The following is a 13,857-nucleotide window of genomic DNA, read 5'->3' on the forward strand; positions in this document are numbered from 1 at the left end:
CTGAAGAAAGAGAACAGTGATATTTGCTGAATATACATGCTGGAAAATCACCGACGCAAATACACACTGGGAAAATGCCTGTGGACCTTACTTGGGCTGGTGAGCAAGGGGATGTCAAAGGCCCAGGGCACTTATGTTCAGCTTCCCTTCATGGGGAACTCCAGGTAAGCTCCCTATTGGGGTGTCACAGCCTTTGGACGCACTGCCCAGGCCAATTTGCCCAAGTAACACCTGCACCAGGAATGGGGACACCCTCAGGAATGAGCTAGCCTTTCATCCTCTCATGACAACCTCTGTCTATCTTTTTGCATTTTCCTCTCTTGAAAACAGCTTTGTAGGATTACTCAGCCTATCTGTTTCTTCTAAATTTAGCCTTGCAGTTCGCCTTCACCGGTCCCCGCCTTCTAATGCCCAACTCTACCTCAGGGCACCTCTGATGTCTCCTTCCTCCCTCATCCCCTTTTCTTTTCTCAGTTTCCTAATTTCAGCCTTCCAAGAGGACTGATCCAGATGATCTTTTGGTGCCATCCTCCAGCCCAGAGTCAGCGTTCTGTGTCACCATGCCAAGCTCTGGGTTGGCTCAGATAGTTTTCTTCAACCTTTTCATGTGGCTTGGGACACAGGATCAGGTGATGAAAACCTGGCCACACCCTCACTTAGCTGGGCTGAGAGGGCTCTGATGCAGTAGTGTATAGAAAACACCCGCTTCTTAGAATAACAGCAGGCAAACTAAGTCATGTCTTTTGAAAGGCACACAACTTTTGCATATGTTTCCCAGGTAGACAGTCTCCCAAAGCTATTTGTGTGTGTATGTTTTCAATGGCATAGCACTTTGGATTGTTGAGGGATTTTTTTCTTTTTCTTTCTTTTTTTTTTTTTTTTGGTAATAGTAGTGGTAGAAACACTGCCTCGGCCAATCCCATGTGATGACAGCCATTTATTTGTAAGAAAGTAGGTTAGAGGGATGATGTTCTGAGAGTGATGTCAAAAGCTTGGTTGAGACCAAAGTTTTTGTGCTCTTAATACAGGCAGTTGCGACGAAGAAAATCCGCATAGATTGTTGTGGATTACGTGTGGGCAGCGTTTGTGAACTACAGGGTGCTCTGCATGGCCATGTTCACGGTGTCCAGCTGATATTATGGGGGCTCTGCTCAGGTACTGCTGCATCTCAGGTAGGAGAACAGTCACAGAGGTTCTGTGATTCTTCTGGGGCTTGTTTTGGGCTGGACAGACCTGTGGTATAAGCACATAGTCATCTGAAGCTCATTCCAGGTGAATTGGAACAAGGGAGCATTTTTCTTTCTTTTCTTTTTTGTTTTTGTTTTTTTTTTATGTTTGGCAGCCCATCCAAGGCAGAGCTCTTCAAACTGAGACACGTGGACCCTTGGGAGACAAAATGATTTTAAGAGTTATGCAAGCAGCTTGGAAAATTAAATAAAGGAATCAATTTCCAGATTCTCTGCTACGTATATTCTTTCTTAGAATTGCTCTATCTGAAAATGGGCCATGGGTCCAGGTTCTCACCTCCCCTTCCACAGTTGTCCTCCTACTTTTCAAAAGAAAGGCATCCTGGTGCCCCATTCCTCTGCCCTCATGCTTCCCCGGTGTTACTTCCCTGCTTTGCCCCCGAGTGTAAGCACTGCTTGTGGGGTGTGAATGTAGGTGTTGAGACCGGAAAGCGTTCTTCCTCCTGGCTTACATAGTCAGGTGCTTTCTAACTTGTTGCTTTCATCACAGTTGAAGAAAGACTTATCAGCTGGTAGATCACTCAAGATGATTCTGGATGCTAAATTCTGTATTGCTTTGGAATATAATTTGAGTGACATTTGTATAATAAATGCCTTCCATTCACAACTTCTTATTTTTGTGAATAAGGATTATTAGAATTTACAGGTTTAAAAATTAAAATGGAAGTAGGATTGTTGCTGAAGGTGTTTCATTCTGGTAAGAAGTATTATTAATCTAGGGCTAAATAAACTAACTAAGAAACAAAAAAAGCCCCATTCATTTATTCCGAACTACATTTCCAATAAAATTTCACTCTTAATGTTTAATGATTGTGTATCAAGATTTAAATTTATTTATGCTTTTGATGGACTGTATACTACTAATCATAAATATAAGCCAATCCAGGAGGAAAAAAAAATTGTTTTTAAGACAGAGATTTGTGGGCATAGGAAATAAAAAATATTCAATTTATATATGTACTTTTGTTGCAGAGAAGTATGATAGGGTGATCAATACAAGATTTTGAAGTATAAAATTATATTGCACTAGGATATATGTGTTGGAGTGAAATGGAAATACAAATTCAAGAAGAAAATAATGTAAAATTCCTAACTGTTACAGAATTTGTATGAATCTATTTTAAACTGATGGCTGTGAAAATCAGATTGCTGTGGCATTATGAGCCATTGGCCATATCTAAAATAATGCTGCCATAGTTTTATTCTATAGGACACCATTTACAGCATTCCAAAGTATACTTTTTTCAACTATTTAAAGACATGCAATTTTTAAGTGTTAATTAAAAAAAAAGAAGAAGAGGTGGTGTGCATAGGTTTCTCAAAATTCTTATGGGGGTATGAGAATAGAATAGTCTGAAGGCTGCACACGCTGAGGTGTCATGTGGGAGCAGGGATGTATATTGGACTCAAAAAGCCTTGGTTCTGCCACGTATTAGGTCTGTGACTTTGTACAGATTACTTAAACTGATCCAGTTTGTTTTTCCTGTACAATGGAAATAATACTTTTCTTAACATACTGTAGTGAAAACTAAGTGACTGGATGTGGGCAACACTCTTAGCAGAGAGCCCTCCATACGTGTATAAGTAGGAATGTCAGTTTCTCTTCACTTCTTCCAAGGCTGTCCTGGTTCCTCTCTCCATCTCCTTACTCTCCCTTCTCTTACCCCCTCACATATATTCCCTCACAAAGTTAGCCTCATCTTACATCCCCTATTGAGTATATTTGATTCACATTCAAAAGATCCCAAAATATCTTCTATAAGTCCATTCATTCAACAACTATCTATTGAGCACATACTATATTTCATGCACTATTATGATACCAGGGATATATTCGTGAATAAAAAAGACAAAAAAGATCCCTATTGTTGTAGAACTTATATGGTAACTAAGTGTATGGTGATGAAAATCCTTTGGCTTCTCCCAGTATAGCAGTGTCCTTTCACTGTTAGTGTCCTTTCACATTGGGTAGTTCCACTGACTAATGGGAGACCAGTTAGGTTTCTGCATATTGATAGGTCCATCCATCATTCACCCATCTATCCATCCATTATCATCCACTCTCCACCCATCCATCCATCCATCCATCCATCCATCCATCCATCCATCCATCCATCCATCCATCATGTACCCATCCATCCATCCATCATCCATCCATTCATCCATTATCATCCACCCATCCATCCATCCTTTCATCATTCATCATCCATCCATCCATCCATCCATCCATCCATCCATCCAATCAAAATGTACTGAGAAACTCCTAGGTGTTAGTCCTACGATCCACGATCAGGCATTATCCCTCTAAAAGATGACCACAGAAACACTCTATTTGAATAAGATCCCCCTTTGTGCAACCTTTATCACAATATGTGTGGAGATTAATTGTATCATGTATCTATTTTGGGGTTTAAATGCAAATATCTCTGGTTTTCTTTAATTTTTTCCCGTGTTCCCTATTTCTTTCAAATATTGAGTGCATTTTGAATGATTTAAACCAATTTGTGTGTTCCTACCAAAACAATAATTTGTTTTAATGGGACTTGCTTCTAGAATGCAACTAAAAAATATTTAAAATGATGGATTAGGGGATGTGAAAAGATCTGGGCACTCAAAGTGATTCTGTTTCTATTGATTTTGAAACTGTATCATGGAATGTGATTCTAGCACTTACTTGGGAAACTACTCTCCCATAATTACACCATTGAGTTAGTTTATCCAGAAATTTAAAACTAGCTTGTAATACCAACATTCCCAATTTTTGTCTCTCTACCCAATTCTCATAGGTACAGGTCTTCAGAGAAGTCAAACTTTTAAAGAATGAGGCATTTCAATTCTTTGACCCAAAGAGAGCTTTTTATCAAAGTATAGAGTTCCTTGAGTCAGAATAGTTTTTCTTTTTGAATTGAGATATAGTTCACAAAATTAAGATCACCATTTTGACTCTTTTAAAGATTATAATTCAGTGGTTTTTAGTATAATCATAATGCTGCAACCATCACCACTATCTAATTCCAGAATATTTTCATCACCTCAAAAAGAAACCTGTACTTCTCCATCCTCCCCTCCCCCAAACCCTTGACAATTACTAATCTATTTTCTGTCTGTATGGATTTGCCTATTCTGGGCATTTTATATACATGGAATCATACAGTATGTGACTTCTTTCACTCAGTATAATGTTTTCAAAGTTCATTCATGTCTCAGGACTTCATTCCTTTTTATGGCCGAATCCATTGTAAGAATATAACACATTTTGTTATCTAGTCATCAGTTGATGGACATTTGGATTGTTTCTACTTTTGGGCTTTTATGAATAATGCTCTTATGAATATTCATCTCAAGTTTATGTGTGAACATATATTGTCAATTTTCTCAGTTATATACCTAGGAGTGGAATTGCTGGGTCATATGATAACGCTGTGTTTAACTTTTTGAAGAACTGCCCAAGTATTTCCACAACGGTTGTACTATTTTACATAAAATATTTTATGTATATTTGCTGTATGTGTGCAAAGTGTGTATGTCTATACTAGAGAGTTTCTTTCCTAGTTTCAAAAGTTAAAAAAACAACAACACCACCACGAGTGAATTTTAACTTGGATTTTAAGGGAAAAGATTAAATAGAGGAAAATTCCACTTATCAAAATGAAGCAATAATTTTTCTACAAGCGTTTTTATATTTATAGCTATGTACCTTTTTTGAAAATATATTTATGACATACAAAGAATTTGAGAATATTTTATTTCTAAGAATAAAAATGGATATTCAGTTTCATCATCACTAAGGAAAGGTTATGTCAAAAAACTGTTGAAGTTTCCCCTTGGAAAATATTGCCATCACTAACTATGAATAATGAAAGTAATTATTTTCACCACTATAATTCATTAAGAGGTATATTTATATTTAACATATACAGACTTTAAATCCAGGACATAGAACCTCACTTATAAATGGGAGTCATCTGGAAGAGAAGAGAAGACTGACTGACAGAGTTTTTCTCAAGTGCCCAGACTGTGCAGTAAGCCATGTGTGTGGAGTTAGTAAGATGCTCTTTCAGGTGGAACAAACCCTTGGCCACAGATCCCTGGTGAGTGTCTCAGTGTGATCGCTTGCTTTTATTCAAAAATGTCTCCTAAGTGTTCGTTCTATAGGTATGAATTATATTAATGCTTCATGGGTCAAAAAACCAAATCGTTGCAGAAATCTGTGGATTATGCCTGGCATTTTACTACTCACTTTGATTGTTAAACACCAATCCTTTCTTTGCATTTCACCCACATAATCACCCAATGGGAAGATGTTCATCTAAAGTCTGCAGGTTCCTGCTCTCTTCCTCACTAGGTTTGAATAACAAAAACTGTCCTCTATGTCCGGAGCAGCAAAGTCTGTCTAACTAAGAGAGTTAGGACAATGTACTTTACAAGCGTGGTAGGCAAGAGAACGCCCTCCAAAGATGTGTGTCCTAATTTCTGGAACCTGTGAGTATCTTACATGGCAAGGGGGCATTAATGGTTGCAGATGGAACTAAGAGTGCTAGTCAGCTGACCTTTTGATGGGGAGACTATGGACTATCAGAGTTGGGCCCAGTGTAATCACAAGGGTCCTCAGAAGGGAAAGAAGGAGGCAGGAGAGTGAGTCGGAGAAGGGATGTGATGATGGAAGGAGAGGTCAGAGAAGTGCAGCCAGGTAGAGACTCGACCCCCCGTTGCTGATTTGAAGGTGGAAGATAGCGTGTGCCAACGACTGCAGGCAGACTTGAGAATCCAGAAAGGCAGCAGCCTGCTTCTCCCCTGGGTACTCCAGAAGGAACGCAGCCCTGCCAACACCTGGATTTTCACCAGGGAGGCCTGTTCTGGACTTCTGATCTCCAGAACCATAAGAGAAAAAAAAAATTGTGTTGTTTTAAGAGACTGAGTTTGTGATGATGTGTTCCAGCAACAGTTGGAAACTAAGGTGAGATTGTTAGAAGGGATTGGAAAAGATGTTGGGATTCAAGGCAGAGAAATGTTAAACAGTGAAAAATATGAGAAGTTTTGAAGCTGATGAACATGTATTATGGGCAGTGAAGGAGGAGAGGGTGGTGAGAAGGGGATTGATTTAATTCAGAAATGCAGTCAAGTCTTATTTATTTGGAGTGGATGTGGAGAAAACTGCAAAGTAATCCTAATTGTGAATGGTTCTTTGAAGAAAAGGAAGAATTGTCTTATTTTTAAATACATACAGCAGCGGGAGGAAGAAGCAGAGGAAGAGGGAAGGGACAGTGATGGCATTCAGACCTGACCTGAGCCAGGCCGCCTCCATGCCACTCTGCCTGCGACCTTTTGAGCAGGTTACCAACATTTCTGAGTCAGTCTGCTCTTGTGTAAACTGTGGGAAAAACATGCCCTACTACAGTTTTAATGAGACTATATATGGAGGCCAACACTGCTATAAAATGTAACGTAGTCTCGTTTACAAATATATCCAAAGTGGTAAGGACCCAGTCAGCAAACGGTAGTTATAAATACTTTAACTGGATTTAAAACAATTTATTCCCAGTGTTTAACCCCTCTTTCAGTTTTTTTTATTCTCTTAATTTACATAGTTACTTCACTGAAATGCCTACCTGGCTGTTACTGGAACTGTCATGAATTCCAAAAGAAGGTTCTGGAAGAGGGACTTCAGTGTGCAAGCCAGTTAGGTGTGGGCTAGACCTGCCCCCTCTCTGTCTCCCAGTCAGGGTGTCCCCAGGGGCATGATAGCTCTGTGGATTGCTCTCGTGCTTACCAGTCTCTGAGCACAAGAGGAACGAGTGAAGAAGGAAGGCTCATTTGGGATGTGAGCTTTCAGAGGTGATGACTCTACACAGAACAAAGAACGAGGCTGGCAGACAGATGACAGACCAGGCTGGGCCCCAGTTCTCCTCCCCCTGTTGGAGATGACGTGACCTGAAGCCCCAACTCCATCATCGCTGTTTTAAGAGTGGAGGGGGAAGCTCTTGGACCAATGTAAGACCGAAGTAAATGCCTGTGAACGTTAGTGGTTGTCTTAGTTCCGGCCGCAATGACAAATATTGCAGACTGGGTGGCTTATAAGCCACAAGGATTTATTTCTCACAGTTCTGCAGGCTGGAAATTCGAGATCAGGGGTATCGGTATGGTCGGTTCTGGTGAAGGTCCTCTTCTGGGTTGTAAACTGCTGACTTCTCGTTGTATCTTCATGTTGGAAGGAGGGCGAGAGAGTTCTCTGGGGTCCCTTGTATGGAGGGTGCTGATCCTATTTGTGTGCACTCCACTCTCATGACCTACTCACCTCCCATAGGCTCCACCTCATAATGCGATAACACTGGGGGTTAAGATTTCAACATATGCATTGGGGGGTGGGGCACAAATATTCAGTCCATACAGAGATCTCTTTTGGTTGCATCTCTCCTCTGTCAAAATTTGTTTATAATAATGATGTTACTCCAGTTGGATTTCTGCTTCACTTATAAGACCCTGAACAACCAAATGCTTCCCTAGCTAGTCCATATTTTCCTTGCCTTCCAAACCATCTCTCAGTCCAGTTAGGTTTCCTTCCGTGCTCCCTTCTTCCAGCTGGCTCCACTTAATAGCATCCAGGATACACTAGTCTCTGCACTGTGCCTGAACCAAGCTGCGTCCTTCCCTCTCTCCTCTGGTTTTCATTCCAACAGTCCTTCACTCATCTGTCCAGCTAGGTCTCACCTTCAGTGTCGTGGGTACCCACCACAATGAGAACCCCACTGAAGGGGTATGAGTACTTCCTGACTGATTAATAAGGTGAAAGGCAATAAAGACAGCCCGAGACACAATTACATTTATCTTGTCACTGATGACAATCGGTGGTGACAGCAGCTTATTAGACATAAAAAAAGAAGCTTTCTGGAATTGATTCCTGTGTTCTTTTTCTGTTCCATTTAGTTTGCATGAAAATGAACAGTTTAATCTGTGGTTTTGCTTTTTCGTAGGTCACTTATATTTATTGTCTTTTCTGTACAACACGTATATGGGGTAAGTACATTAATTAGCTCTGATCGCATGTTGAAAATTCACATTATTGAGCGCATTATGTTTGTTATACTTTTACACAAATCACTTTCTGGGATTCAGTTTTCTCATCTATAAAATGAAGGGTTGGACTAGGTGAACTCTAAGGTTTCTTTTATATTTTATAGTCAAGACTGCTTACCAAACTGCCTTCAATTGGCATTGGAGATTTCTTTATTTTATAATATAACCCTTTCTTAAAAACCTTTTTTGGAGTTGGGCAGGAAGCAGCTGGGCCATTCCAAGATTATATCAAGAAGTATAAGATTAAATTTGAACATTTTAACTTTGGAAAAAGATAAGCCTGGAACATTCTGTAATAAGATCTCTTTCTTCTGCTTCTTGCTAAAGAATCTCAGTTATTAAACCCAACCTCAGACATTTCTGGGAAATTCTATGGGGAGCCTATAACTCAGGTTGATCTGTAGACAACTGGACTGGTTTACATCACTCTAGTGAACACATCTCTCTGTCTGTCTATCCTCCAGCTTGGATCCACCCAGTTGTTTCTGTGATGCAGGTTGTTATAGGTCATTTCAAAGCAAATAAAAGAAAAGCTGCCTTCTGTTTTCCTTTTCCTACCTGTCGGGAGCAGAAAGCTCACATGTCCAGGAATGAGAAGCCTTTGGCTTTTGGCTCTGCCAATGACTGATCTCTTAACCTATCCAAGACTCAGTTTTCTTCTGAGTAAGTAGGGATGATAAAACTCATCCAACTGAGTTCACATGCATTTGCGAGCATCACTTGAAATAATAAATGGAAACATACTGAAATACATGTGTGTGGATTTTTAAAAATATTTTTCTCACCTGATTTTCCTAAGTTTATTTTTGCATTATGTTCTTTTTTTTCTCTCTCAGTCTCAATGTGGCCTCTTCTTTATATTCTTAGTTATAGTGGTTCTGTTCAGCTAGTCTTCAGATGATTCTTGAGGTTGACTGTTCTATAATTGATTTGTAATTTTGGTGTGATCCCAGGATGCAGTAGGCATAACGTTTACCTAAGCCGCCATCTTGGACCCTCTCCTTTTTTCTATTATGGAAGTTGACAGAGTCCTAAATTTCACTTTCTTAGTTTCTTATGTTTCATATCAGTGGATGTAATTCCTGAACCAAAGATTGTTCTAGCTAGCCTGGCTCCTCCTACCAGGCTGTGTATGTAGAGATCACACAGAAAGTGGCTATACTGTAGTTGGGTTTTAAAGGTAGAGATATTAATTTATGCAATATCTATGGGAGGCAATTTGGAATTATCCTGCAGAATTTCAATGGTATATACCTGTTGACATAGGAATTTCCTTTTTTGGAATTTATCATACATATTTATACTGACTTGTGCATAAAGATAAATGCAGAAGAATACTGGTTGCAGGGTAGTGTTCAATAGCAAAACAAAGGAAATAGCTAAATGACTATCAATAAGGACTGATTAAATAAGTTATAGTACTTTGATGGATAGCCATATGTATTATTTCAGAATGATTTTGAAGACATCTTATTAAGTGAAAACAGCAAGGTATAGGGGAATATAACATTTGGGTAAAAATAAAACAAGACCAAAATCACACAAAAGAAGTGTGTGTGTGTGTGTGTGTGTGTGTGTGTGTGTGTGTGTGTGTGATTGTATGAATGTGCTCATACATGCCCTGACACCTATTTGAAGAGATTGACTACCTCTAGGCAAGGGAATAGGAAGCCAAGGTTGGAAGAGACAATGTCTTTTTTCATTATACTCTCTTGTACTATTTGAATTTTTCATCATGGGCATATGTTATTTATTTTTTGAAAAAGAAAATAGACGTACAAATATAGGACAGATCACTAATCTAGAAAATAATTTATTTTCTTGAACTTTCTATGCAATAAATATTTGTTTAAAAATATTTGAGATAAAGCAGATAGTGACTTTTCCCTTTTCCTCTTTGAATAGTAACAGTGGTTTTTGAGAATACCAGTGTACTCCCAGTGAACATGGTTTATACTTTGAATGGTGACTTTTCTGAAATATAGTCTTTATCTTCTTTTAATGGGTTTCTGCAGTCTTTTGTGAGGTGAAGCTTCTTCCTCAATAAATACCTCCCCCTATTAAAGTGATGTTTGTTGGGATATGTCTAACATAGAACAACTTTGTAGAGACTAAGATCACTTCTTGCTTTTTGCTTTTGTTAGTTCAAGTCAAAGCTTTATATACAACTAGTTCTGTTTCTTTATTAGAATTTGCTAATCTGTTTTAAACTGATTCTTCTCTGACATGTGATTTTGCTATAAACGTCTCAGTGATGCTTGGCATAATTAAGTAAAAAAAAAAAAACAATAAAATAACAAACTTGCCTTTATTCCCAAGTCATCTAATCAACTGACCTTCTTTTTTTCCCCCTCTCTGGTTGTTTTGATACTACACTGATGAACCCAACCTTAAATGAACCCAAGTTCAGACTAGTTAGTTTAAGTGCTTTCATGCTGTCCTGATCTGGTCCTGGACATTTGTTTATTTATTTGTTTATTTTACCTTATCAAAGTTTTGAACTGAATGTTTCTGCTTTGTAGATAACAATGTTGCTCAGAACTCAAGAGGCATATATTTCTGAAACTTCAAATACATTTTACACTTAAATTATCTAATTGCTTGGCTCTTGTCAAGGTTCAAATTCTTATATATTTTCAATGACCCTTAAGAGTGTTGTTTATAAATGTACGTTCTTTATTAATGCTTAATGTAAAGATACTATTTTTGGATTGTTTCTGAGCATATTTTTCCAGAATAAAAGAAGTCTAAATTGTATTGTGTGACTAAAAAGAAAAATACATGCTGGATAGATTACTTTCCCTCCCATATACATATATAGACACATATACTTTCATATATATGCACATACATACCTGTATATATACATAGGTATGAATGTATACATATATATGTCTTCCATGAGAACTATAAATATTGGTTTAAATGTCTATGTTTCCCCATTGTACATTGGTCTAAAGGCTTAAGTTTACAGCTTGAATTGAAAAAGATCTATCAATTATAGAAATCTGTGGTTAATGTCTTACACATTGCAATGAGGGCTGGCCTAGGTAAGATCATGAACTAGGCAAAGTTTGTCCCTGATTCCTTACTGATACTTCTATCTGTGCCCTCAGCTCCTCGTACCTAGAGCTGCTTTTAGCACCACTCCCAACCCACAGCCCCAAGTCTGTGAATGAACACTTAGAGCTCATTTTCACTGCAATGCATTATGGGGCCTGTTTGTCATTAAGGGATCTACTTATGGAAACAGTTAACTCTGTAAATATACTTTTGTACTGAAGTGACTGATGACTCTGGATAGAGATAACAAGGATTTGTGAGAACAAGGGCCTAATTTTTCCCAAAGGGCACGCATGTGTGTGTGCGTGTGGAGGTTGTGTGTGTGGGAGAGTGTTTGGAGGAAGCATTAAAGTTAACAAAATATGTGAGTGTGGAGCAACTCTCTAAAGAGAGTGTTGAAGAAAAGTTAGCTAAAAGTAGGTAAAGCGCCCAAATTTTTCAAGTTCAGGAGTTTTCTGGTTGAGAGACACATTAGAGGAGCCATCTTGGAGTATTAGCAAATTGTAGGAAGAACAATTTCAACCCGAAGTGGAAGGCTGTGCCCAGAGCATTGAGCCAGAGGGATTGGATGAGTGAGACGTGCCCTAGCTGATTGGAGGTAAAGCACGAGGTTCTCCCCCAAAAAAGCCGGACTTATAATTTAAATTAGATACCAATGTGCTAAGATTGTTTACAGCTTAGTAAATGAATCTTATCAGAAGAGAAAAATGGCAGAAGAGTCTGGTTAAAGCAAAGTGGCTTCCAGAAGGAGCCTTTTAGAAAAACAAAAATCCGAGCTTACATAATTTATTCTAACTCACATAAACTTATACTCTTGCTCACCTAACATCAACCCTCTTTATTATCAAGCCACAGTGTACATTCTTTGCCTTTTTACATATCAATATTAGTCTCTTCTTGTCACTGATTCAGGGAAAATTATACTGTGGAATTTTCACGAGTTACGGAGACCAAGCGTGCTTGTTATAATGTATATGTCATGTATCCAGCTGAGGGATCAGTACTGGTACACTGAATCAGATGCTTCACTTTGCAGAGTGGAAAGAAATTCATTGGTCCTTGTGGAGGAAGAGACTGCTCTGTTTGCCAGTGCTTTCCTGAAAAGGGGTCTCGGGTAAGTGATGTAAAAATCAACATGGACGCGTGGGGAGGGGCCATGGGGAGTTACTAACCAAAGGACGTAAAATTTCAGTTAAGCAACTTGCACAACTTCAGTTGTAGAAGTCTGCTGTAAAACATTCTGCCTATGGTCAATGATACCGTATTGTTCCCTTAAAAATTTGTTGAGAGGGTTGATCTCATGCCAAGTGTTCTTAGCACGCTAAAAAATTTTAAAACTCAACATGGACAACAAATTGAATTTTGAACCCTTGTGATTATTTAACACTACGTAGTCCCAGATTCTTAGCACGTGGTGGTAGTCGGCAAGGTTTCTATCTTTTATAATAAAAATTCTGTACATTTGGTAAGCAATCCCAATTATGTTAGGCCATGTGTAAGGCTTAGAGATAGTCTGGGAAGCAGTGAATCACCCAGTGTTTTATACAACACTGGTCATGTGACTTGCCTTATGCAGAAAGAGTTCCGGTGTTAAACGATATGTACTGGGTTGCCATCTTGACATTCATGTTGCACATCAGCATTTTGAAGGTTCTCAGAAGTATTGCAGTGAGTGGGGGGAAAAAAGCCGCTTAACTTTGTTTACAGTAGTATTTCTGGACATTGGACCACAAGACCTTTTTGAATTATACCTATTGAAATCCTGTGGAATTGTGTTCTGTAATCAAGGCGATAGGTGCATTTCTCGCGTGCTTCTGATGTGCCAGGCTTTATGTGCTTAAAATGCTTTACTAGCTCCCTGATTCCTGGCAACAGCTCTCTTGCTGTCTTATCGTACTGACTTTGCTATGCAGAAGACAGAAACACAGAGTAGTTTAGTGTCTTGCTGATGTCCACCCAGGATGGTGCTTTTACTGACTACACTAGATTCTGTTCTTCAGTGTGCAAGAACCTTTTTGATTACTGCATACCAGGTCTCTTGAACACTTGTGAAATGCTCCCTTATATTCTGACAGTAGCAGTTGGCAGCCCACTAACTCATCTGTGCTGAGAGATCAAACAATTATTTTGATTAAAAATATGGCCACAGTCTTATAAGAAAGGAATATGTTTTGGAAGCTTTGGACAGTTTTTGAGTCAGAGCAATGATTCTAGTGAAACATGGCCAAATCAATCCTATGGGGCTTGACCTTCAAAAAGGACAATCCAGGAAAGATCAGTCTACAAGACCCTGGAACGCTACCTTCCTGAGAGAAGGGACCATATAGTTCTCCTACAGCATCTCTTCATCTTCACATAGTAAGAGTGCAGTATGTATGGGGATCCTTTGCCAAGCTCTTTTCCTGTAAGCAGATACCCTATAGGGCAGGGATGTCCAAACTGCGGCCAGCAGGCCAGCTGCGGCCTGCAATCC

At 39.0% G+C, this 13,857-nt stretch overlaps 1 protein-coding gene across 1 annotated transcript in view; it reads left to right on the plus strand.

The window, feature by feature from the left end:
• The window catches only part of COL4A4 (collagen type IV alpha 4 chain), a 118,230-nt gene that overhangs the window by 11,815 nt on the left and 92,558 nt on the right, over nt 1–13,857 (plus strand). The window contains exons 2-5 of the mRNA XM_033112034.1: nt 1,029–1,172; nt 5,168–5,338; nt 8,219–8,261; nt 12,421–12,498. Of these exons, the coding sequence (XP_032967925.1) occupies nt 5,277–5,338; nt 8,219–8,261; nt 12,421–12,498 (183 nt within the window). The 5' untranslated portion in view covers nt 1,029–1,172; nt 5,168–5,276. The remainder of the gene's footprint in view (nt 1–1,028; nt 1,173–5,167; nt 5,339–8,218; nt 8,262–12,420; nt 12,499–13,857) is intronic.

This window comes from Rhinolophus ferrumequinum, chromosome 8 (genome assembly GCF_004115265.2).
Source record: "Rhinolophus ferrumequinum isolate MPI-CBG mRhiFer1 chromosome 8, mRhiFer1_v1.p, whole genome shotgun sequence".
NCBI classification, from domain to species: Eukaryota; Metazoa; Chordata; class Mammalia; order Chiroptera; family Rhinolophidae; genus Rhinolophus; species Rhinolophus ferrumequinum.